General features: G+C 39.9%; 1 protein-coding gene across 4 annotated transcripts in view; it reads left to right on the forward strand.

Moving 5' to 3' along the window:
- The window catches only part of RPTOR (regulatory associated protein of MTOR complex 1), a 562,842-nt gene that overhangs the window by 57,392 nt on the left and 480,501 nt on the right, over window positions 1-24,949 (forward strand). For all 4 annotated transcript variants that reach the window (XM_042455637.1, XM_042455638.1, XM_042455639.1 and 1 more), the window contains exon 3: window positions 19,255-19,337. In XM_042455637.1, the coding sequence (XP_042311571.1) occupies window positions 19,255-19,337 (83 nt within the window). The remainder of the gene's footprint in view (window positions 1-19,254; window positions 19,338-24,949) is intronic.

The following is a 24,949-nucleotide window of genomic DNA, read 5'->3' on the forward strand; positions in this document are numbered from 1 at the left end:
GTTGGAAGGACAGCTATGAAGGACCTAGATCAGATCCTGAAGTGTAAAGATATATCATTGAATACTGAAATTAGCATTGCCTTGCCATTCTATTTCCCAATTTTTCAATGTATTTTCCATATTTCTATGTATGGTTGTAAAAGCTAGACAGTGAAGAAAGCTGATAGGAAGAATATCAACTCATTTGAAATTTGGTGTTGGAGAAGAGTTCTGTGGATATTGTGGACTGCCAAAACGATGAATAAATGTGTCCTAGAGCAAATCAAGCTTGAACTCTCCCAAGAAACCAAGATGACTAAACTGAGGATGTTTTATGTTGGACATACCAAGAAAAGATAACATTTGGTAAGGTAGAAGGCAGTAGGTAAGGAGGAAGACCGTATTTCAGATGGATAGATTCAATGGAGGAAGCCACGGCCCTGTGTCTGCAACACCTGAGTGGGGCTGTTGATGATGAAGTGACTTGGAGATTTCTCATTCATAGAGTGGCTGTAAGTCAAAGTCAGCTTGATGACAGTTAACAACAAGAAATGTTGCACCGAGGTGTGCTGCACTCAGATACAATGATTTGAAGTTAATCTCATAAATGTACAGAAATGTAAAAAAACAAAAAGCAGTTCCTTACCACTACTTCTTTCTAGTTCTAGTGTCACAAAATATTGGGGGGGGGGGGAAGCAATAATAATATTTATCAATTGAACTTTTGGAAGAGGAGAAGAGCACAACTTTCTAAGCCCTATTATTATTTGTTTAATCACTGTTCAGTGTTAATACATTTCCAGCTTTTTACCAGGCATTTCACAGTGTTTATTGATGTCATTCATAAAATTGTTTAGAGCGCTCCTGTGTGGCTTTGTGACCAGAAGGAGAGAAAATATTGTAACAACATCTAGCAGTGCACTGCAGCCACAGAAGTGGATCTGTATCCACGAAAGCTGATGTAAATATACAAACCAGTTAGTCTTAAAGGTGATGCCACATTTCTTCCTCCCCCCCTTCCACTTTTTTATGTTGCAAGAGACTAACATGGCTACTGCTTTGAAAAGATTGTTCTAATCTTCTAAAATATTGTAATAAATGGAAGCAATATATTTTAAATGAACATAAGGACAGAAGCATTCTTACTGTCCTAATTGTTTCTCTTGGTAATTTATAAATTTTGCTTGATTTTCCTATCCCATAAAGGTACTGCGATACCAGGTTTAATGCAATTGCTGAGAAAACAGAAGGTTTTAAAAACTGAAAGTTGGCACTTAGTGCAGAGCTTTTAACAAAAGCTTACAGGTTTATTCATGCTTGTTCAGTTGTATGTTTGTTCCACTGTGGATTTCTCCTTGCTGTTAAAAGCCTTAGAGTCCAAATTCCACGAACAAATGTTTTATCTGTATTCAGGGTGTTTCAATCTTAATTTTAAGTTTGTGGAAATCAGTGTACTGAACGTAAGTTATAGCTATGATATGCCCTTTCTTTCCCCTTCACTTAATACATTGGGGTTCCCATTAAATAGGGGAAAACACTCAGCTTTCATCATAATTTTGTATTGGGCTCTTACCCATCTCCCACTTGCTTGTTCAGTGTGCTGTTTAAATTGCAGAAGTCCAGCTGGATGATGTTTGTTTCTCTGCAGGGTTTTTTTCTATTGTTTAGAAGGACTAGAAGATGTTTTGACCTAGCCTGCTGCTTGCTGGCAAAGGCAGGAGGGAGCTAGAGAGAGAGAGAGAGAGAGAGAGAGAGAGAGAGAGAGATTTGTTATAGTCTCTCCTTTCTCACCCTGGAAAATGTAAGTGTTACAAAATGCAGTGCTTTATATCTCCTCTCCTGTATGTGCAGTACAGCAAACTGGTGAGTGAGGAGATACTGCCTCACTCCATACAGTGTTGTGTCCTAGGATCCCTGGCACATGAAACAGGTTGGAGGTGGAAGGAAGGTAGTGTTTTGCATTTCTCCAATAAGGCTAGATTTCAGTTGGGTATTTCTCCCCACCTTGTACAAAATGTATGTAACATTTATATATGTGAGCACCACATGATTTCTCCCTTTTGGTATGTAGCATTTGTTAACAAATATGGTAGCATTTTAACACCCCTAAAGAACCAGTTCTAACTGCTAGGGTGGGCGAATAGAGGAGGGGCTCTTCAGTGTTGGAGACCTCCCTTTCTGCTTTTGGCTCATCATCTCAACAGGTAGAGTTCCACTGTCTGTAGCTTCCTGACTGTGGCATTGGAAAGCTGCTCACTATTTCTGTTCTGGCAGTAGGTGAGAGTGCATGTCAGGGAAGATTGGGAGAGATCTTGCACTTGCCAGGTCTAAACATCACAACATGGTCTCAGTGAAGTTAAAAAGGGCTAGTTCTTGTAGCTGGTGCATTTATAACTTTCCCTGTCATGGTCCAATGCTCAAACCATTACACCATGCTGGCTGGCTTAGGGTGTGTCAATTCCTTCACCCATGGCATGTCTCTTCCCTCACACACACACACACACACAATTTGATTGCTTTGCAAATGATGTTTTTGCGTTCTGTTCTTTTTTCTCGCTCTTAAATCTGTTCCTCCTCTCTCTGAGATTAATACTGGAATGAACCCTTATGTCTTGAAGGAGAGTGAAGGATAGGTGTACATGTCTTCAGTAATTTGCCCTGAATGAGCTGCAAAACACTATTGAATTCATCTTCCAGAAAGCTATAGTTGTTAGGTGTGCTGTTTTCTCTCTACTGTTCACATAATATTGCTTCTCCCCTTTTAGAGAAATGACACCTTTCTTTTATTTTGGTTTTGCTTTATGGCCAGGCATTAAATGTCACAAAAAGAGTGTAGAAAATGTCATTAAGAAAGATGAATGCCCGCTAGCATTTTAAGAAAAAAATCTGTTTAACAGTAGTATAAATGAGTTGTATACTGAGCAGAAACAATGTAATTCAACTGAAGACTCTTTATACACTGCCTAATGGAAGTTGTGCATCAAAGTAAGGAAAGGAATGTAAGGATTTGTTAAAAGTTTTTAGAAATGTGCTATTATAAAGTAGTACAGTGGAACCTCGCCTTACGCGGGGGATCCGTTCCAGACCCCTCCTCATAAGGGGAATTCCGCCTATGCTTGAGCCCCATTCAAGTGAATGTGGCTCGTGTGCGTGGTGGTGCGGCGGTGCACATGCGTGCGCCATGGGCACATGCCTCAATCATCTGAATGGGATGCACCACCCCGTGCGCTCCCGTGTGGCTTTACCGTGCACACTTAAATAGTTGCCCTTTCCCCCTTGACATGTTCTTGTGTTTTGTATTATTTTTATCCTGTGTGCTGTTACCCAAAGAAATATAGGGGTCTGGGAGGGTTCCCACAAAGTATCTTAGCATTACTTTTAATGTTGGGGAAATTAGCTTTGCAAGAGGCTGGGTAAGCTTTAGAATCACTTGTGTATACCAGCAATAACTGAGGGGAACTCCAGGTTTGGGTGAATTAAGGTGGCTTATTTAGAGAAATGCTGTATGCATTCATACACACACGATAGCAGTTCAGACATACACAACATTAAGAGTTGACCGAAATGGAAATATATAGCTTGAGACCAGAATTTCAGGGTTTTTAAAGGAGGGTTATATTTATCTGTCCAAAGAGTGGACCATGGAAGGTAGGAGTGGCTCAGACTGAGGTCTGAGAGTGACACAGAACATATATAGAGCACAGCCTGGGGCAACTGTGTAGTGTAGTGTGTGTGTGCGCAGAGACTAGGTTTTTGAAACCAATAATTATACTTGAATACTAGCCTCTGGGAATGTGCTATCCTGCAAGGCAACGAAGACTTGATTCCCTTTCCCAGGAATAAACACTGGAATTCTGGTCTGGCTGGTGGCTCTAACTTTAGGGTGACAAAAACAGGGATTGGATCAGGCAGGGGGTAGGCAGGGAGAACTGACATGCTACTTCAGTTCAATGTGATCTCCTTTAACTCTTGGTGCAAGAAGAAATGCATATGCAGGTGGTGTTTTTATTGTCCTGAATTGTATTTTTAAATGATGATATTTTATTGCAATCTAGATGTTATTGTCATGTTATGCTTGTAATCCATTGGGAGAGGCGGGAAATAGAAATAAAATTTTATTATTATTATTATATTATTATATGATTTGGGGGGAAGGAAGGAGTGATTAGTACATCCATTTAGCTTTGATTGTATTATTACTTGGATCATCCATGTACCTTGTGACTTCACTTCTTTTCTCCTGGGAACCTTAATTAGTGTTCCTCAAAGTCATTGTGACTTCTCAAGAACATGATATTTACTACCTGTCCAGATGTGAAATATGAAAATATGGGGACCTCAAATAGAGTGGGGGATATGCAGGTGTCCTAATAACACTGACTTGGGAACATTCTCTCCTTAAAGTCCGAATGGACAAAATGAGGTCCTCCAATTTTAGTTGGGCTGACCTGGTCAACACAGCCAGTGCTGAAGGATCCCTTTTCGTAGACTCGGCTGCTTTCTCAGAAAGCTTATGCTACTGGCTGCTTTCTTTCAGTTAAGGCCAAAACAGACCTTCAGCATTCCCTGAAGATGCCAGCCACAGATGCTGGCGAAACGTCAGGAAGAAAATTTTCTAGAACATGGCCACATAGCCCGAAAACCCCACAAAAAATCACCAAAACAGACCGACAGTAAGTGCTGGCTTGGGGGCAGTGTGGGGATGTGGTTTTTAGAAGACGCACACCCTGATCCCACCCCCAAGCTGTCATCATGCTGCACGCTCAACCAGTTGGTGGGCAGCGTTGTAGCGCTCTGGCGGCACGGTGTTCAGATGCTGCACACCACAGGAGTGCAGAACAACCGCCACTGTGGTGGAAAGGTCGGCTTCTTTCCGTCCCAAAAGGAGTGGCATTTTTGCCGCTTTTTGGGCTGGAAAAATGCCAGATTCGGGCAGCAAAGTGTTGATTTACCAAGGTTTCATTGGGCTAGTCGATTTAGTTGGGACTGACAATTGGATTTAGGTCTATGCTTGTTTATTTATTATGCCTTTCTCACAACACCAGATACAAGATGGTGTACAACTCCATTAAAAACACAGTTCCATTAAAAACTCTTAATACAAAAGTTAAACCAACCAAACTAACTTTTTGTTTTAAACTGCAAGTTAAAAGGCAGTAATAAATAAAAATAAATAAAATTTTTATTTGTATTCCGCTTTTCTGCTGCAGGACAATCAAAGCGGCTTTCATGTTAAAACAGCATCAATATACAGTACATGATACATATGCAATACAATATCTAACCCCCTTTAATAAAGAATTAAACAATACAATTGATCTATTAAACTAGCATTAAAAGGCACTTAAAAACGTAACGAAACAAAAACACTACATCTTCCATTAAAAGCTTTATCTGCCGCAGTTCTCTAAAACACAAAAGCTTCCTTAAATATGAAGATTATTTACTTGCTGGTGAAAAGACAGCCAAGGGAGCTAACTAGACCTCCCAGGGAAGGGAGTTCCATAACTTGTGAGCAGCCACTGAGAAGGCTTTCTCTTATGTCAAGGGATGGTGGTGAGATCAAGAGAAAGCCTTCTCTTACAGATATTACAGCATGAGCAGGCTCATATAGAGAGGCAGAGTTTTTCAAATACTTTAGTCTGGAACCAAAACCATGTTTATAAATGACTGTGCCTATTATTTCCTGCTTGTGAGTGGACCTTATACTAGCCTGGTTATGTTGATAAACCTTACTGGTGATCTGTGTACCCAGTGTATTTCAGTACAGAATTCTCATGCAGAAATGACATTTTGAAGTGCTAGTTTCTGAAAAATGCAAGGAACCCACTATTGCTCCATCTCCTTTTCAGATCATCCTGATTTAAGTAGCATGGGACCTTAAACTAATTTTCAACATATATGTGTGTTTCTGCCCCCAATGATGGCAGCTTTAATTCCCCCTCCAGGTAAATAACATTGCAGCATCTGTAACATTTCCACAAAATATAAACTAATAAATAAATTTAATGTTTAGACTTGGGTTGTACCCCAAGATCTCTGTCTCTCTCTCTCTCTCTCTGTCTCTCTGTGTGTGTCGGCATCCCAAAATTTGAAAAAATCTGAAATCTGAAGTGCTTCTAGTTCCAAGCATTTCAGATAAGGGATACTGACCTGTATAATGATATAACTTTACTCAGATAATAACCTTAATGATATAACCTTAATCAGATAAGGGATACTCACCTGTATAATGATCTAACCTTAATTACCAAATTTGTGGATTTTGCAGGGAGTTTCTCTGCTGATTTCTGATCTTGAAGTTTGTCTTAAAATGGAGCATTAAAGAGAGCAGTCATGACTTAAGATGGTTGTTGTCATGTGCCTTCAAGTTATTTCCGACTTATGGTGACCCTGAGTTGAACCTATCACAGAGTTTCCTTGGCAAGATTAGTTCAGCTCTGTGATGTCTCTAGACTAATTTCAGATTAGTTTTACAGTCTTTGCCTTTGAATGAATGGCTGCTTATCTAATTGATTTTGGCCTTTCCCTTCATGTTCGTATTCCACTTTTCCTTTAGGCGTCCTAAGAAGCGTGTATGGATTTTGCCCCATTTTAATAGCACAATTGCCAATATGTTAGACTAGGCTTAGAATGCAAGTTTATTTCATGAGACTTGTGACTAAGCATAAATTTAAACTTACTGAGTACACTCTATCCTCTGTCCTCTGCACACTAATGCGGTAATATTAATACAGCTGCTGCATTCAAGGAAGAAAAGTGTTTTCCCCCCCAGAATGAAATTGGCCCAACTGAGTATAATCTTCATCATATAGATTGCTGATTTGAATAAATATTTCTTTTGACGGTATCTTCAAAGGTAATCGTAGATATGAACAGAGGTTATTTCGTACTATCTTTTGTATTTGTGTACAATCCAGCCAGTTTATAAAAGCAATGGCTAATAGCAGACTTCTGTGCAATTTTTTTCAAGATAATCTGAATAGCAAAAATACCTATGCCATTGTGTTCTTTGTTCCTTTCACCTAGAACTGCTGCTATTCCTTCACCAGTCAATACTAAATTTGTTCTTTTTGTCCATGATGTCAGGCTGGTTCCATTAAACTTACAAATATTCCCTGTAGCATTTTGGAGTCCACAGAGACATGATTCTTGCTTGGGCAAACATGTACAGCTTCTCATTATCCCCTCTTTGCATGTATTTTAACACATTCATCTTGTGCTTCAGGGAACAATTTGGAAATGATCCAACATTATAGTCAAAATACCAGCATTGTATTGAAAGGATGCTCTTAACTCTGCTGTTGTGGAACAATGAGAAGGAGCTGCTGGGGAAGATATGGAGAGATAGTGTGGAGAAGTGAGCTCTTCCTTGGCCCCATACACACTGTGCATTATAAAGGTCAGGAGACAAAGTTCTAACTAGCCTGCTCCCTCTTCCCACTTACCTTAACATGGAAATGACATTTTCTGACTGGAAGGGGGCAGCCTCTTCCTTCCTTTTATAAAACCTTGCTTCCTTGGAGGATCTTTTCCCTTCATAAAATTGTCGCCAGGGCTCAAAATATGAGTAAACATAAACATTTCAGTTCTTTTGATATACAGCAGCAACCTTTTGAAAAAGACAAGTGTTCTATTTTAATTAAGAGGATTCATGGCACTGTTTGAAAACTCTTTTGAGAGGGAAAGGGGGATTATGAGCCAAGATGCCATACACTCTTCCATGATTGGTATTTATGTATATGTTCACAACAAGCCCAAGGTGGTGTACATGAGCTTCTTTCCCCCTAGTTTATCCTTACGGAAATGTTATGAGGTAGGGCAGTCTGAGAGAGAGTGACTATGCCAAGACATGTTAACCAGTGAACTTCATGCTTCAGTAGGGTCTGCAGCCTGGCACTCCCAAATCCCAATCCAACACTAACTTTTATACCATACTATTTACAAGTCCCAATGCAACAGAAGTTAGATATCTGTGTCTTTTGTTTCTTTTTGAGGTTGTTTGACACGGGAGATAGGTAAATGGCATCACTCTGATTTAGTCCAGTAGCTGACAGTTGCAGGTGTTCCTGCAATACTGGGCAATGTGCCACATAGTGGAACAGTTACAAGGAATTTAATTATCCTGCAGCAACAGTGATAGTTGGAAAAGTGTTTCTTTGTGAACCAATTCCTTGTAATTCACAGAAGCAACACTTGTTATTGGAACACAGTGAAGAGCCAGCAGAGGGGTACTGGCTGCAATACTCAAAGCATTTCTAAAGCCACAGGGAGATTTCAGATGTAATTTTGTACAGTGGTGCCCCGGGATACGAAATGATCGCGTTATGAAATTTCCGGGATATGAAAAAGTTAGATTGGAAAAAACTGTTCCGGGTTACGATATTTTTTTTCGGGTTAGGAAATTTATTTCGGCGCGAAATTCAAACGCAAAGCGCGGCTAGCGGCTTTCCAGCGCTAACGGAAAGCCTTTTTGGGTTGCGAAATTATCGGGTTACGAACGGAACGGCGGAACGAATTAATTTCGTAACCCGAGGTAGCACTGTAATATGCTGTCTGGGTAGTGGAAGAAAAGTTGAAGCCTTCAGTGTAAGCACTTCACTGTGTGTAATACCAGAGATAGGGAAAGTTAGTGGGAAAGGGCCAATGTGTTTAGTTAATCACTGAAAAGCTAAAAACTCAAATTCAGTAACATTTATGTTAGAAGTGGGGAAACTTTAATTATTACTTTTATGTTAAATTCTTATTTACATTTAAGTTAAAAGCCTGTGCAGTAATCCTTCCCAGAGTGAAGTATATATAGACACATATACACACATTTTAGTCCGTTTTCTGAGTTTTGAAGATAAAGAAACAGTAACTTGAATTTTTGAGTACCCTATCTCATCTAATCCATCGAAAAACCTTATCTTGCTTTCCCTTTCACACATACCTAATAATCTCATCTCCTTTATAATCTCACCCTCCATTTTGTTTATGTTATTGATGCACATGTGATTCCCAACAAAAGTCCCAGGGGTAAGAGCTTTAAAATTCAGTTTCCTTGAACACACGAAGAGCTTCTGTGTGGTGCCTGCTGTATAAAACAACATCTAGCTGCAGAGAAGACCACTCCTTCCAAACAGGCCTTATTACTTATCATATAAAATCTTTTAACATTGGAATTATTTAAACAATCATACTCTAATCATTAACAAAAATAAGACTGCTATAGCTACTTGCATTTATTAAAGATCTAGAACATGTAAAATTTCTTGGCTCTTCAGCATAGATTCTCATTTAATTACTAACTTAATACTTAATTCTGAAATTAAGTTAATGCTGAAAGTTCATCTTAAGTGAACTTTTCAGTAAAATTAAACATGAATTTAATTGAATTACCTTTTTAAATTTTTATTATATAAAACAAATCCATTTGTCAGATATATACAAAGATGATTATATCCAATATAATCCCTGTATAGATTTCTACAACTAATTTAACTTCCCTTGTCGCTCCAGAACAATCCCCTTGATCCAAACAATATCTCTTCCTCTTATTTTAAATGTTTACATTAATACAACTAGAGTCTGTTAATTAATCTACCTTGAGCATTTTACAATCATTGTTTTGTTAATTATTTGTCTTTAAGGTTATTGTCTCACATAATTTTCAAATTACCTTTTTTATTAGAAAGTTTCTAACTGGATTGATTTTAACCAGTTAGCTAGTTCTTATAACTGGATAATGCTATAACTGCATGTGTGTATGTGTTTTGTTTGTGTATGTCCTTGTGTGTGTTTACAGGATTTTGACCTAAGCCAGAAAGTTTTTAAGGCAGTTGATGGGGTGCTGTTATATTGTTTTAATGTATTTTAAGCATTTTAATCTTTTAAATTGGATTTTAGTATTGAATTTGTTTTAATTATTATAGTAATTTAATTCTGTTTTAATATACTATTTTTGTACGCTTTTAACTATATCGTGTTTTTTAAATGTTGTAAGCCTCCCTGAGTCCCAGCCTTAGGAGAAGGGCAAGATATAAATAATAATAATAATAATAATAATAATAATAATAATAATAATAATGTGGGATAACAACAACAACAACAACAGCTTCTGGCAGCCATGCTGGGTACGATATTGAATATATGATTACAAAACATAGTAGGCACAGGATATGTGGGTGAGTGAATCATAGGCTGAAGGCAAGGAACTTTAATTCCTTTCTTCTAATCTGTGTCAGTGAAGGCTGTTGGTCCCCATACCCTGAAAGATTTGGACCTTTTAAACAGGTCTGGGAAATCTCTGAAAACTGGGACCATTTTTTCCCTCAGACCTTGGTAGCCTTAGCCCCAAATACCTCCCAACATTGCAAATGCATTTGAGGCTAAGCCCACCAGGGTCTGGAGAAAAGAAAAAGTGGTCCTAGTGCTTTAGAAATTACTTTTACATTCATTCATTCAAGTTGTTTTTGATTTATGGCGATCCTAAGGCGGACCTATTATGGGGTTTTCTTGGCAAGATTTGTTCAGAGGATGTTTGCCATTGTCTCTCCTGAGGCTGAAAGCATGTGACTTTCCCATGATCACCCGAGCTGGAAATCAACCCCTGGTCTCCAGAGTTGTAGTCCAATACTCAAACTATGTGGCACGCTGGCTCTTATATTTATTCTCTCAAATGGCAAATACTGATTTTTTAGGTTTCTCTCGAAGAACAAGTTTTTAAATGTGGAGGTGGATTTTAAAATAAGCCTTTGCGAATAGTAGTTAAATGACAAATTGCTTCCCATAAAGGCTTCTGTGTGCATGATTTTCCATTTGCCAGTTTGGGGTACTCTGTTGATATTTTGGGCGATGAACCTTGCCCGTGGTTCTGGTTTGGTGCCAAATGGATGAAGATGCCGGCTATCTCCCCAACTCAGGAACAGAGCGAAAACCCCAAAACAGGCCCTTAGCTTGCTGGAACAACGCCTGGAGAAACAGCTGCTAAATCAAAGAATCACTCACTAGCAGTATTTCACTCCTTAGAGGGCTTTATTACTTTGTTTCAGATAAACACGAGCTAGTCACTACTATACAAAAACTCTTACTGTCACACCACACTATCTCAAACTCCCAGACTCCCCAAACTCCCACAATTCACCAGAACAGCGTTTTCCTTATATACAATATTACCACAAGGCGACCGCTAAGTCCAGCCTCTTCATATACAAGTTGCTATGCACCGCAGACAAGTTGCTGTGCATCACAGACACCAATCCATCTTGAGACAGAAAACATAGCATATTTACATTTAGTCCTGTTCAGTTGACCTTCAACGTCCGGCTGCTGCTCTGGACTCCAGCTGTAGCCAATTTAAGCTTCTGCAGCCATTGCCACATCTGAACACTTTCACCTTCAATATATATTAACATCCTCCCCCCCCCCCCAACAATTTGGAGGGAGGTTTGAAGTGGGTGCTGGAAGGCTATATGCAGCCAAGGAAGTGTGTTCCACTGTCAAACAGCCCTTACTGTCAGGAAGTTCCTCCTAATGTTGAGGTGGAATCTCTTTTCCTGTAGCTTGCATCCATTGTTCCGTGTCTTGTTCTCTGGAACAGCAGAAAACAAGCTTGCTACCTCCTCAATGTTATCCTAATGTGATGTTGTAGGCTGTATTTCAGAGGAACTGATAAAACCATCATTGAGTATTCCTTGCCTAAGAAAACCCTATGAAATTCATGAAATTACCATAAAATGACACGTGCACACATAATGTGGTTTCTAACACTGAACAGAAAACTTGGTTCAGGTGGTATAACTAGTTTGAGTACGTCTAAGGAGCAAGGAGTACTTTAGCTCAACCATACAAGTCAATAAACTACAGTCATCCCTTGACTCGTATATTCCTCCCCCTCTGTCCCTCCCAGGCTTTCCCCCTGTGAGTGAGAGAAAACCCAAGGATGGAGGGAGTAACCGGGAGGGTGTGTGCATACTGCTCTCACCCCTTCTCCACTGCCTCAGGAGCAGCAGGAGGGAAGGGGGGGGATGCATGAATGAACCCTCTTTCCTCCCCTCCCAAGGCTTCAGAGAGTTCCCCGCACGTGCACTGGTCTCACCTGCTTTATTCATGAATTTGGACTTTCGCAGTGGAGTTGCACCCCTAACCCACCCAAAAGTCAAGGGTCGACAGTATATCCAAGTCCTTTACCAAGGTAACTCTAATTTTCTGATAAATTAAACCAAAACTATATGTTTCATAATAACTATTATTTGTGACTTTTGATACTCAATACAGTAGCTGGAAAAATTGATAAAGTCTTCTAGGTGCCTTTGTCAGATATTTAAGCCCCTGGAATTTAGCCACTACCAAAATAAACATATAGTTTTGTTTTTTGTTTTTGTGTGTCTAAGTTATTTCTGACTTACAGCAACCTGAAGGCAACCCTGTAATGGGATTTTCTCTGCAAGATTTGTTCAGAGAAGATTTGACATTGCCTTCCCCTGAGAGCCTGTGACTTGCCCAAGGTCACACAGTGGGTTTCATGGCCAAGCAGGGAATCAAACTTTGGTCTCCAGAGTCACAGTCCAACCCTCAAACCACAATACCAAACTAGCACAGTTTATCTGTTATCGTTTGGCAAGGTTTGAAATAAGGGAATGTTTGGTGATTACAGGAGTATAACCTGTAAAAGTCAGAGCTAACAGATACAGGTCTATAGAAGGACTGTTACTGCAATCCTTGCATAGTGCACTCCTCCATAGCTTCTGCTACTGTTGTAGGATATTGAGAACTTTTTATGAGTTTTTCTGTTTTGTGAAAAAGCAGTAAAGTTCAAGATACTGAATTCTTCTACGCTGATACCACATTCTGTGTTTGTACTGCAGTGGCCTTGATTATATCTGACCTAGGACCTCTGTTTTGATGAAATATGATCAGAACACACAAGGGCTTACTTTTTTCTTTTCTTATGAATCATTTTGATTTGTCTTTGAGAAAGCATTAGCTGTTCCCCTGTTCTCCTTTTCCACTGTAAGAAAAATATTATCCTGCAGAATAAAAATGCTATGTTTGGGTTGGTAATCTTCACTTACATAAAAATTCTAATGTCCTGAAGTGATAGCATAGAAGATATGAAATTGAATATTTATGTTAAACATTTGAAAGACATATAGGTTCATCTATCACAGGGAAGGACGCACTGATTGTTAAAGAATCTCAAATACAGCTTTACAAGGGCTTAACTGGGAAGCATAATTGTCTGATGAGGTGCATATGTAAAAACAGCAACCTCTTTTTTGAGTAGGAGTTTTCCATGTTGTAAAGCAATTCAGTTTGTGCTCAAAAGTGTACTGAGTTTTCTCCAAAAGTTGAATTAATTTGTAACCAGCATTAAAGCCAATCCAGAAGTTATGTTAAGCATGTGATTTGATCTTGGCAGGCTTGAATTTTGTTCACCAAATGTCATTGAAGCCCCTGAGCTTGAGAATGGATTTAACTCTTTGTTCCTGTTGTGGGCTTGTCCTGGATTTCCACCCTGATGGCCACTGAACATAGTTCCGGGTTGGCGAACCTATGGCACGTGTGCCGCTTCTGGCACATGGCCCAGTTCGCGAGGGCATGGCAGCCACCAGTGGAAGGGGTGTATGGCAGGGCGGGGGCGCGCGTACATGTGCATACAGCCCTGCTCCTTGTACCAGTCCAGTTTGCTCCAGAACAACAAGATCACAGCAAGGAGGGGTGGGGAGTCACGTGGGTCAGGGTTACTCCTTGTTGCAGCCTAGCTGTCCAATGCAGAACAAAGCCCAGCCCATTCCTGTTGGAAGCCCCCCCCACCCCCCCAGGCACAGACTCCTGGGGGATGCCATTTTGTTCTTCTCCTACTCCCCCTTCCAGACTTGGGTGTGTGTGGTATGTCTTCAAGTCTTGAAAATTTTTTCAAACAAGGTTTGCCATTTTCCTCCCTCCTTTTCCTCCCTTTCCTCACTCTTCCATCCCTTCCCTTCCTCTCCCCCCTTTCCCTGCCAGCATCTCACATGTCTTCCCTCCCTCCCTCCCTCTTCCTTCAGTTCCCTTCCTCTCTCCGTCGTCCATGCTGGTGTCCTCCCTCCTTTTCTTCCTTTTCCTCCTTTTCCTCTCCCCCTCTCTTGGTAAGTTTCTTCAAATGAGGTTTCCCATTGTTGTTCTCTGAGGCTGAGAGAGTGTGGCTTTATGTGTGTGTGCACTTTCAAGTAGTTTCTGGGCACTCTATCCTGGGGGTTTCTGGTGACCTACCAGAGGGCTTTCTTGGCACGTTTTGTAGAGGGGAGTTGCCATTGTAATCTTCTGAAGCTGAGAGAGTGTCACTTTGGGGGGTGAGTATGTGTTTTGTGCCTTGTTGTTGTTTTTGGTGACCTACCATGGGATTTTCTTGGCATGTTATGTAGATGGGGTTTGCCACCTTTGAGGCTGAGAGAATGTGTCCCGCTCAAGATTTCCCCCACAGTGGGTTTCATAGCTCTGTGGGACTACATTTCTGATGTGTGTGTGTTGTGCGCCTTCCAGTTTGCCATTTGTCTTCCTCTGAGGCTGAGCGAATGTGTCCTGGCCAAGGTTCCCCCACAGTGGGTTTCATAGCCCAGCGTGGACTACATTTCTACAGTGGGCATGAATCCAGAGAATCAGCCCTGTTAGTCTGAATATCAGTATGGACAAGGTGTTCTATGGAGGACTGTAACAATCTTTCTTCCTATATGCTGAGGTAACAAAATTTCAAATGTCTAGCCTCAGATATATAGTTGGTAGCGTGTTCAAAAACTCATCACTTAGGCCAAGCAGATTGACTTTAAATCAACAAAATAAGTTTATTTTATAAACAAAACAGAATAACAGATTGTCGATAATAAACAGCTGTAAACTTGTTTCTCAATCAATCAATTGTAGAGGTTTCTAGCAACTCTTATTTCAGATGCCACCCTTTCCCCAATCTTTAGACCTTCCCTTGGTCTAAAAGATCCAATTTACTCCTTTTAACACCCTGTCCCCTCAGGGACTTCAAGACCATAGCCCTCCTCAGGACCAGTCTTTTCCCAACCTCACTCAACCAACCCCCTCCAGCTTCTAACCCCCTTCTCAACTGCCTCTGAATCTTTTATAGCCCCAGGCGGCCTCTGATTGGTTCAGAATCTTTGGCTCCTGATTGGCTAACTCGAGATTCTGAGCACCACAAGGACATTCAAGGAAAATGTAGGGCGTGATCAAATAAACACTAAAAAACCCCACTCCTATAAATTTATGCTTCTTATTCATGCTGAAAATGAAGGATAGTCAAGGAAAATGAAGGACCTGACAAAATAAACGCTAAAAAACAATTCTATAAATATAAATCCATGCTTCTTGGCCATGCTCAAAACGGAGGACATTCAAGACATTCAAGAAAAATGGACATAAAAGCTAAAAACAGTCAAAAATATAAGTTCAGTTCATCAGGTTTATTTACATCTATATAACATATTGTTGTGCCTTCAAGTTTTCAAAATTTGTTCAGATGGGATTTTTGCCATTGCCATCATTTGAGGCTGTGAGAGTATGACTTGCCCAAGGTCACCTGGTGGGTTTCCATGGCTGAGCTGGGATTCAAACCCTGGTGGAGAGGTGCAACGTTAGGGGACCTTCCCACCTCTTTCTGTCCTGGAAGGAATCCAAAAGGTCCTCCATTTTGAGCAGGATTGTGTCTGTTTCTGATTTATCGCTACCGTCTTGCACGGTTTTCTTGACAAGGTTTCTTCAGAGGGGTTTATTTTTTTTACATGGCCACCCTCTGAGGCTGAGAGAGTGTGACTTGCCCCTGTTTTTGTGTTCTTTCAAGTCTTTCCAGACATAGGGGGACTCTAAGTTTCTTCAGAGGGAATTTGACATTGCCTTCCTCTGAGACTGAGAGACTGTTCCCAAGGTCTCCCAGTGGGTTTCATGGCTGAACTGGGAATCAAGCCCTGGTCTCCAGAGTTGCACGCTCAAACCACTGGCTCTCTTTGTTCTTGCCCTTGTGCTGTGCCTTCTGTGCTTTATTATGCTTGTTGTTGTTGTTGTTGTTGTTGTTGTTGTTGTTATGTGCCTCCAAGTTATTACCAACTTATGGGCCCAGAGTACCCTCTCTCCCTTCGATCACCGGTTCTTGGCGACTCTAAGGTGAAACTATCATGGAGTTTTCTTGGCAAGTTCTGTTGGAAGTGTATGTGCTATTGCTAGTCTGAAGCTGAGAGAGTGTGCCATAATAATAATAATAATAATAATAATAATAATAATAATAATAATAATTTATTTATAGCCTGCCCAATCACAAGGAATCCAGGCAGGTTACAACAATAAAAATAAAGAGAATAAAATAAAATACAAAAATAAATAAAATACAGTAAAATAAAACAGAGCGACGTGAGTTACAGTAAATTCACAGTTAGGCCTGATGGAAATTGGGCCTGTCTTTTTCACTCCCTTCTAGGTCTGATGATGACAGTTGGGGCAGAGGGAGGGCTCTTCTTTTTGGGGCCAGAATATAATTTCAATTAAATTTAATGTAATTCTTCTCATTAATTTAAGAGAAGAATTGGTGGACAGAGTGACGTAAGTCGCAGTAAATGGGGAGAGGAACTAGGTAGGGAAGGCCTGCCAGAAGAGATCCATCTTAAAAGCCTTCTTAAAGGCTGTAAGAGTAGAAATGTTGAGGATCTCCTTCGGCAGGTCATTCCATAGCTTCGGAGCTGCGATGGAAAAGGCCCTCTGGGTGACTGAAGTTAGCCTAGATTTTATTGGCTGAAGTAGATTCTTCCCTGAGGACCTTAGAGGGCGGGACGGACAGTACAGAAGTAGGCGATCCCTTAAGTATTCTGGACCCAAGCCATGTAGGGCTTTGAAGGTAATCACCCAACACCCAGTCACCTTGCCTGGAAACTAATTGGCAGCCAGTGAAGGGATTTCAAAACCGGTGTTATGTGCCTTGGGTTTCCCCCTGGAAGTCCTGCCTCTAGAAGGCAGAAGTCCTACCTATGGAAGGTGGAATTCCCACCCCCTGGAAGTCCCGCCCCTTGGAAGTCCCACCCTTGGCACCTGGAGACACCCAGTGCAGGAATGCCACTGAGTTTGGGGACTTGGTCTTGGAAAAGTTCACCATCACTGACTTAGTTTGTCAGTAATGGTAGTTAATGGAAAGGAACATCTCTATTATGGTTATGGGTGGAAGCAGAGTGATGGCACATGTATCTTTAGGAAGACCTGCCTTGGAAGAAACAGCTGTTTGCCTGTAATTTCCTCCCCCTCTACTCCTGCAAGAAAAATATCAACATCCAGTATTAAAATGCTGTTTCTTTTGATAATTTTCATTCCCATATAAATTCTGATGTACTAAACTGACTGTATGGAAGATATGAATCCATTACTCCCTCATTTTTGTAATCTTTATTCAGATTGCACTCCCATGGCTAAGTTGTGTAATAAACAAAAAACAAGTATACAAGTGCCAGCCATGTATGTAACGTCAAGATAGTTTCACCATAGGGCTTATGTCAGAAAATGTACTTAAGAATTCTAGATAAATTATATGTTTCTTTGTAGACAGTGCATATATAACTTAATAAAATAATATTTTTTAAATTTATATTTCCTGCGTTTCCCTTCGGATCAAAGCGGGATTACAGCAAGTAAAAACATCATAAAAATACATATATAATTTGGAATACATCAATCAAAGAAAAGAAAAAAAAAGGAAGAGTTGTTACAGTATTGCTCACAGTCATGAAGATAGAGTCATCATATTCAGGTGTAAAATATTATTCAAAATCAGATTAAAGGAGATCAGTTGGATAGGCCTGCCGAAAGAGATCCATTTTAAGCACCTTTTTAAAGGCTTCCAAAGATGTGATAAGACAGATCTCTTCCAGTAAGTTGTTCCAAAGTCTAGGGGCCATCGCAGAAAATGTTCTACAAGAGGTACTTTTCAACTTGGTTTTAGGATATTCTAATATTTTTGTTCCAGATGTTCTGAGAGTGCAGGGTGGATTATATAGGGAGAGGCATTCCTTTAAATAACTCTGGTCCAGGCCATATAGGTAATAGGTAATAACCAACACTTTGTATTGTGCCCGGAAGCTGATCGACAGCCAATGTAAAGATTTCAATACTGGTGTAATATGCTCTGATCTCGGTGTTCTGGTGATCAGTCTGGCTGCAGCATTCTGGATCAGTTGAAGCTTCTGAACTTGGTACAAAGGTAGCCCCATATAGAGCGCATTACAGAAATCTAAACTTGGTTCTTTTTGTCATGTAGCTTTGGTACTGGGGATAATTCTTTTAGCAGTGTTGTGAATTTTGGTTGGCCAATAAAGGTATTGTTATTTTGTGTATTTTGTATTATTTTGCTGCATGACGAACATAGCTTCTCCTGAATATGCTTCCCAGATTTGAAGATACAATGTTGTTGTATGCCGTCAAGTTGTTCCCGACTTACTGCCATCCTAAGGCAAACACGAGTTTGTCTTGGCAAGCTTAATTGGAGGAAATTTGCCATGGTCATCTTCTGAGGCTGAGAGAATGTAACTTGCCCAAGGTCACCCAGTGGATTTATACGGCTGAGCTGAGATTTGAAGTCTGGACTCTAGAGTCATAGACCCTGTTTAGAGGAGCCATTAAGCACATACTCAGTACATGCTAGGGTTGCCTGGGAGCATCCTTTACAGACGCTCCCTAACCCTAGTACATACTGAGTACGTAAAAATGGCGACGCCCTGTCTACATGGGCGCTGCCATTTTGACGTAACGGCCATTACGTCTTGGCGCCCTTTCAGCGTCGCCCAAAGGAGCACCAAAACGGAGCTCCTTTCGTGCCACATATTGCTGGTGCAGCCTTTACACAACCAGCGATACTAAAGAGAAAGGGGCCGAGCAACCCCTTTCTCTCTCTCCCTGTTGCTGTTTCCTGGCCCTTTTGCCGCTTCCCTGAGGCCAGGAAAAGTGGTGGATCGGGGCCTCCGGGGCTGCCGCTGTGGCAGCTGAGGCCCTGATCTGTCGGGGAAAGGGGCGGGTATAGTAATCAAATCCATGAATAATCAAATTTGTAAATATCAAAGCCGTAAATATGGAAGGATGAGTGTGCAAAGCACTGTTTGGTAATTGTCAGCCTGGAAGAAATTATCAGGTTAGTAAAAACAAATGTTGTCATAAGTTGTAGAATCTGCATGTCAGTACATGTGTATATGCAGACATGCACACACACTTGACTGAAACAGAATTTGTTACTTGATCAGGTGCTGGTCAGCAATCTAATTGTTCTTTTGTGTTTCTTAGATCCTCTGTCAATGGGGCCCCAGAAAGCTTTGGAAACAATTGGTGCAAATTTGCAGAAACAGTATGAAAATTGGCAACCAAGAGTAAGTATCTTTTACGTATGAGTTTACAGCTTCCCTTTCCTAACATGTACTAGTATTTTTTCACAAAAATGATCTGGGTTCATCCTGATGTATGGAATATACCATATATATGTTAATGATTTGACAATATTCATTGCTTAGCTGACTCTTTCTTCTTGTATATGTAATCTTGTGTCCTCCAAAAAGTTATTAGGATTCAACATGGTTGAAAGGAAGGAGTGTTTGACCTTCTTCCTCCTTCATTGCCTAGCCTTCTCAGGAGAAAGCCAGGTGGAGGAGGAGCCTTGCAGGGCAAGTGTTTGCCTGTCCTCCTCTTCCATCCATGCCAAAGCTCCTCCACCACTTGGCTTTCTGAGGAAAGATCCAGAGAGAGGAAGAGGAGGATAGAATTAATATTAATAATATTTATTAATTATTAATTAGGTTTTAATTAAATATTAATTAATTACTATATGTTGCCTGAAGAAGTTTAGCCCATTTGGCCCTACCATTTGCCAAGTTCTGCAGGTCTGATTTATGGCAACCCATGGATTTCATAGTTTTTTTTTCTCCTTTGGCAAGGAATACTAAGAATTCTCTAAAGATGCTACCCACAGCTATTGGTGAAACATCAGGAATAAACTCTTCTAGAACATGGCCCTATAGTCTGAAAAACACACAACTAATAAGTGGTTTTCCCAGTTCCTTCCTCTGAAATATAGCCTACAACACTTGGTATTTGTGGGCAGTCTCCCATCCAATTACTAACTAGGGCTGTCCCTGCTTATCTTCCAAGACCATATTGTATCTGATGCCTTTACGATATTAATGAATCCTAATCCTAATGAATCCTAAACCATATGTTTCCATGTGTCCTGTGTGTTTCTTCAGGTTGCATAAGACTGTAAGGCTATTTTTCATTCATCTTGTTCATTATTCTGAGCTTCACATGTGTTGTTCAGCAATAAGAGAACTGCCGTGTTCTGTTGGCCTGCCCATCTCACTGCTACATGTGCAAATTTAGATAATAGTATTTTCTGTCTGGAATCTTGTTTTCTTGTCTGGCATATGCTTTTGAATTCTGAAAATCTTTTTTCCTTCCCATAAGGAACTCATGTAGGAACTCTTGAATGAGAGCTAGTTCATCCTGGCTATTAACAATATCCTTGGGTAAATTTATTCCTAGTCATCCTACTTTAAAACCTAATTGGCTGTACATAGACATGTGCATATCTCATCATTAATTGATCTGTTCCTGTATAATTTATAGAATCAATAAAGGTAATAAATGGCTAAAGCAAACATTTTATTTGGTTTCTTGGACTAAGAGCAGAGGCTTCTTCTTCCTCAACAATTTAAAATGAAATTGTTGTTCAAGCTGATAGAATTTGTTTAGTATTTTGTTGTCAAAATCAAATAGAATGACTAGAGACCAAAACTCAGTAGAACTTATTGTGTAGTGAGTGTGATGCTGTGCCTCTGTGTAGTCAGTTAAATTTGTCTACATGATGACACAAAGTGAATTGAGAGCAACGGCAGTTTCCTGGATCATCATCTCTCTCTGAATGTCTTTACTTCCTCTTCATCATAGCACCCATCCCTAGTTATACAAGTGGTGTTTTGTTACTATTAAATGTTTTTCAGAATACTCATGCTCCTTCCAGTAAAGTCTAATATGTTCCCATTGACATTTCTTTTTGTACAGCCAATCCAGAACTAATTTCTAACTAAGTGTTGGAATTTTCAACATCTTCAGTTCATTTATTGTTTGGATTTTGCTGGATTTTGCATTTACCAAAATATAAGATTTCCTATCAGCCAGAAAAGAAAATGGGTGGGGGATGGGGATGGAGCTAGTCTACCAAAAGAAGCCATTATATGGTGGGGTGTGTGTGTGTGAGTGACACACACACACACACACACACACACGATTATCATTATCACCATTTTACTTGTTCTGCTAAGTGAGTTTGGAAAGTTGCCTTAAGGTAGAAACCAAAAAGCTAAACTTTAAAAGATATCAGACTTCTTGCATGGTAATATTATGAATTTAGTGGGGTGGGAGGGAAGGAGACCATTGAAATAGAAACTCTTTATATGACTATATGCTACTTTTTTTCTTGGATAAATCATAACCATAATATTCCATTGCTTTATTCTTTCTGAAATGCTCTGGTCAGGAATAATAGATGCATTAAAGAAAGAAGTGTGTGTTCAGGAAGACAACAAAGGTAGTCTTGATCCTGGGAGTTCTGGCATATTTGGGGAAGGGAAGGACATAACTGGAAAACTGATGTCTGTAAACATCTTTGGTGTACGTTTGTGGAATCCTTTAGCGGTAACATCTGTGTGAGCAGGAAAGGCCACAGTGCTTTTTATGAATAAAATTGCAATGATGGCACATTATTACCCTTATTGATGAGTCATACAGTTCTGAGTATCCGTGCTACATACCATTCCAGAGCCCTTCTGTTTTCAGCAGTAACAAGAATAATGAATCCTCTGGAACGCAGCCTATTGGCTGGCTGACATGAGGCTTTAACACAGCGTGTGGAACCTAACGTATAGTAAAACCTCAGGGCACAACGAAAACAAACGAGTTTCTCTGCTGTTTTAATAACAGAGCCCATGGAATTGGGGAAAGGGGATGCGAGGAGGAGGCTTCTGTTAGCAGCAGGTACTCTGTGTGTGGGCCGACCTCATGCTGCCTTGTATAGTTTGCACAAAACATGAGGCAATTACTGAGCTCAGATGTTTTGTGTGCAAGGTACTGGCTCATAGCGGTAAATCACTGCCCTTTGAAACATTGCAAAGCAGAACACGTAGCACTTTATTGCACACAGCCAGCTTTTGAGTTTTTCTGCAGTAATAAAGAGAAGTTCCTGGGCTATCTGCAATATAATAATAGGGGAATGATTGAATTTCCCAGACCTTTGCTGTAAATACTAATAGACCTACTTTTGTCCTTGGTTTCTTTTCCCTCCCCAGCCCCAATACTTCCTTAGATGGTCTATCATGAAGATTTGAGAGAACCAAATGTTAGGCCAGTGAAATAGCTAGTGTAGGGAAGACCCTGGAAATTATACACTATGAATGATGGACAAATTGTCAAATTCTGGTTATTGGAAAATGGCTCCTGCATGCATAAGCTATTTTGGAAGGATTATCCAATCAACTGTTGTGTAATGGGGCTCAGTTTTTAACATAGTTTCTCTTACAAAAATCATGAATGCTAAATTTGGAGAGAATCCAAGAGACAACTTTGAGTGTTGTCTTAATTTTCCAAACTGACTCTCCTTTGGATTGGACTGGTGTACCTTTCTTTGTCAAGTATTATTGAACCACTGGCTGTAGTTTATCGCCTTTCTACTGCTTACATTTTTAAGGCAAGTCTTTCTCATATTGTGCAGCTGTATACTTTTCTCTGTAGGAGAGAAAACTGCTTTAGCATTTCAATCTGCAGTAAAGTACAATCAAGTAAAGCAATCATTTCATTGTAAGGCTCAAAAATGTATTTGTGAAAAAGAAATAGAGGATTTTAAAAAAATAGCTATTATACAGTGAGGAATTCATCTCAGAAACCTTAATACTGTAAATTAGAACTATGCAGTTAGGCATAGGGATTATTTTAGCACTGTATTTTTTTAAAAACACAACTCTGAGAAGATTGTTGCAGATAGATAATAATATATGTTACCTGTTTGGATAAACTAAATTCTGCTTACATGAGCCAAGCTAACTAGAATTACATTCCTTCTCCTTTGCTCCTAACTGGCATTGTATGATACTGGGATTTCAAAATGTAAACCACTAGTGTGAAGTCGAAGGCTTCTACAGACGACATCCATAGTTTTTTGTTGGTTTTTCGGGTTATGTAGCTGTGTTCTAGAAACAGTATTCCCTGATGTTTCGCTGGCATCTTCTGAGAAATCATCTCAGAAGATGCCAGCCACAGATGCTGGTGAAATGTCAGGAAAAAACTCTTCTAGAACATGACCACATAACCCGAAAAATCCACAAAAAACTATAACTCACTAGTGTCTTGCCATCGGATATTTAGACAAATCTTCCACATACTGATGCTTTAATATTTATTGTTGTTCAAATTAGGATAAGGCAATTCCCATCCTAGGGTTTTCTTGGAAAGATTTATTCAGAGGAGGTTTGACATTGCCCTCCTCTAAGGCTGAGTGTTTGTCACTTACCCAAGATCATTCAGTGGGTTTCCATGGCTGAGTGGGGTTTTGAACCCAAGGGCCTTGGACTGTTAGTCCTGCTCTCAAACTACTATACCATGTTGGCTCTCAATATTCCACTGCAGCTCCATAACCCCCCCCCCTGCACACCCACCCTTCTTGGTTTAGGGATAATGGAAGTTGTGGTCCAGGATTTAGAAAGCCACGCATTTCCCACTCCAGCTCTAAAAAAAGCCTTGTTTAAGATGTTTGCCATTAATGAAAGCTGTTCCATGTGAATGTCCACATAATGTTGTACTTCTTTAATTCTGTTGATGGAATATCATGCTGCCAGGAGGCAGAGGTAGAATTTTGCTCATGTTAATAATACCTGAAGCTGCAGTAACAAGGAAGGTGGCAGCGAGGGGAAGAGGCGCCATTATTATTTATCCCACCTTTTCTTGTTTGTTTAGAATGGCTTGTAACCAACATCAAACATCAATAAAACAATAAAATACACAATAAACACCCCAAGGAAAACCAAGGAGTTAAAAAAAAATCTGATAACATATGCTGAAGTAACAAAGCACAGATCTAAAACAAATGAATCACTTTGCTGAATTATTAAAACACTTGATAGAACTGGCAGTTTTACACATCCCCTATCCCCAAATCACAGAACTGCAAGGGATCATTGAAACATACATGGCCAGGCAGCTCATTAAGGAATTCTAAGGCAATGCTGAAAACATGATGCTTCTTTCCACAACTTTCTTATCTCAGTAATGGAGAGAGTGTTAACCATATACAGTATGATGAAGACACCATCTGTAGGGCAATTATCTTTAGCTTGTAGACATCTTTGATTATAATAAGTAGAATGAGAATAAATATATTCTTATCCAGGAATTTCAGAGCTCTGGCCTAAACCAGCTTAGTTAAAAAAGTTCAACTTACCTCATTTTATTGCCTAATATGATTTTGAACTTCACTGTATTTTTTTTCTTAAATTATCTGGGTGGAGGTGGGAAATCTGAGAGAGCTAGAGTTCCGTATAGATGACACGAGTTCCAAAATAATTAAGAGTGTTTTAAGTAAATAAGTTTTTTAGCAAATTGAAGCAGCTTCTACTTTCCAGTTTACATGTCATGCTTAAACTATTGTTAATATTCAGCTAACTACTTGCTTGTCATGATCAGACTCTAAGTTACAAGCTAGTTTCAAATAGTGATTTGCAATACTGTATAGGTTAACTACTGCTCTCATAAAGTGAACTTTGCTTGTCACGATCAGACTCTAAGTTACAAGCTAGTTTCAAATAGTGTGATTTGCAATATAGGTTAACTACTGCTCTCATAAAGTGAACCTTGCTTGTCATGATCAGACTCTAAGTTACAAGCTAGTTTCAAATAGTGATTTGCAATATAGGTTAACTACTGCTCTCATAAAGTGAACCTT

The sequence above is a fragment of the Sceloporus undulatus genome, chromosome 2, assembly GCF_019175285.1.
Source record: "Sceloporus undulatus isolate JIND9_A2432 ecotype Alabama chromosome 2, SceUnd_v1.1, whole genome shotgun sequence".
NCBI lineage: Eukaryota > Metazoa > Chordata > Lepidosauria > Squamata > Phrynosomatidae > Sceloporus > Sceloporus undulatus.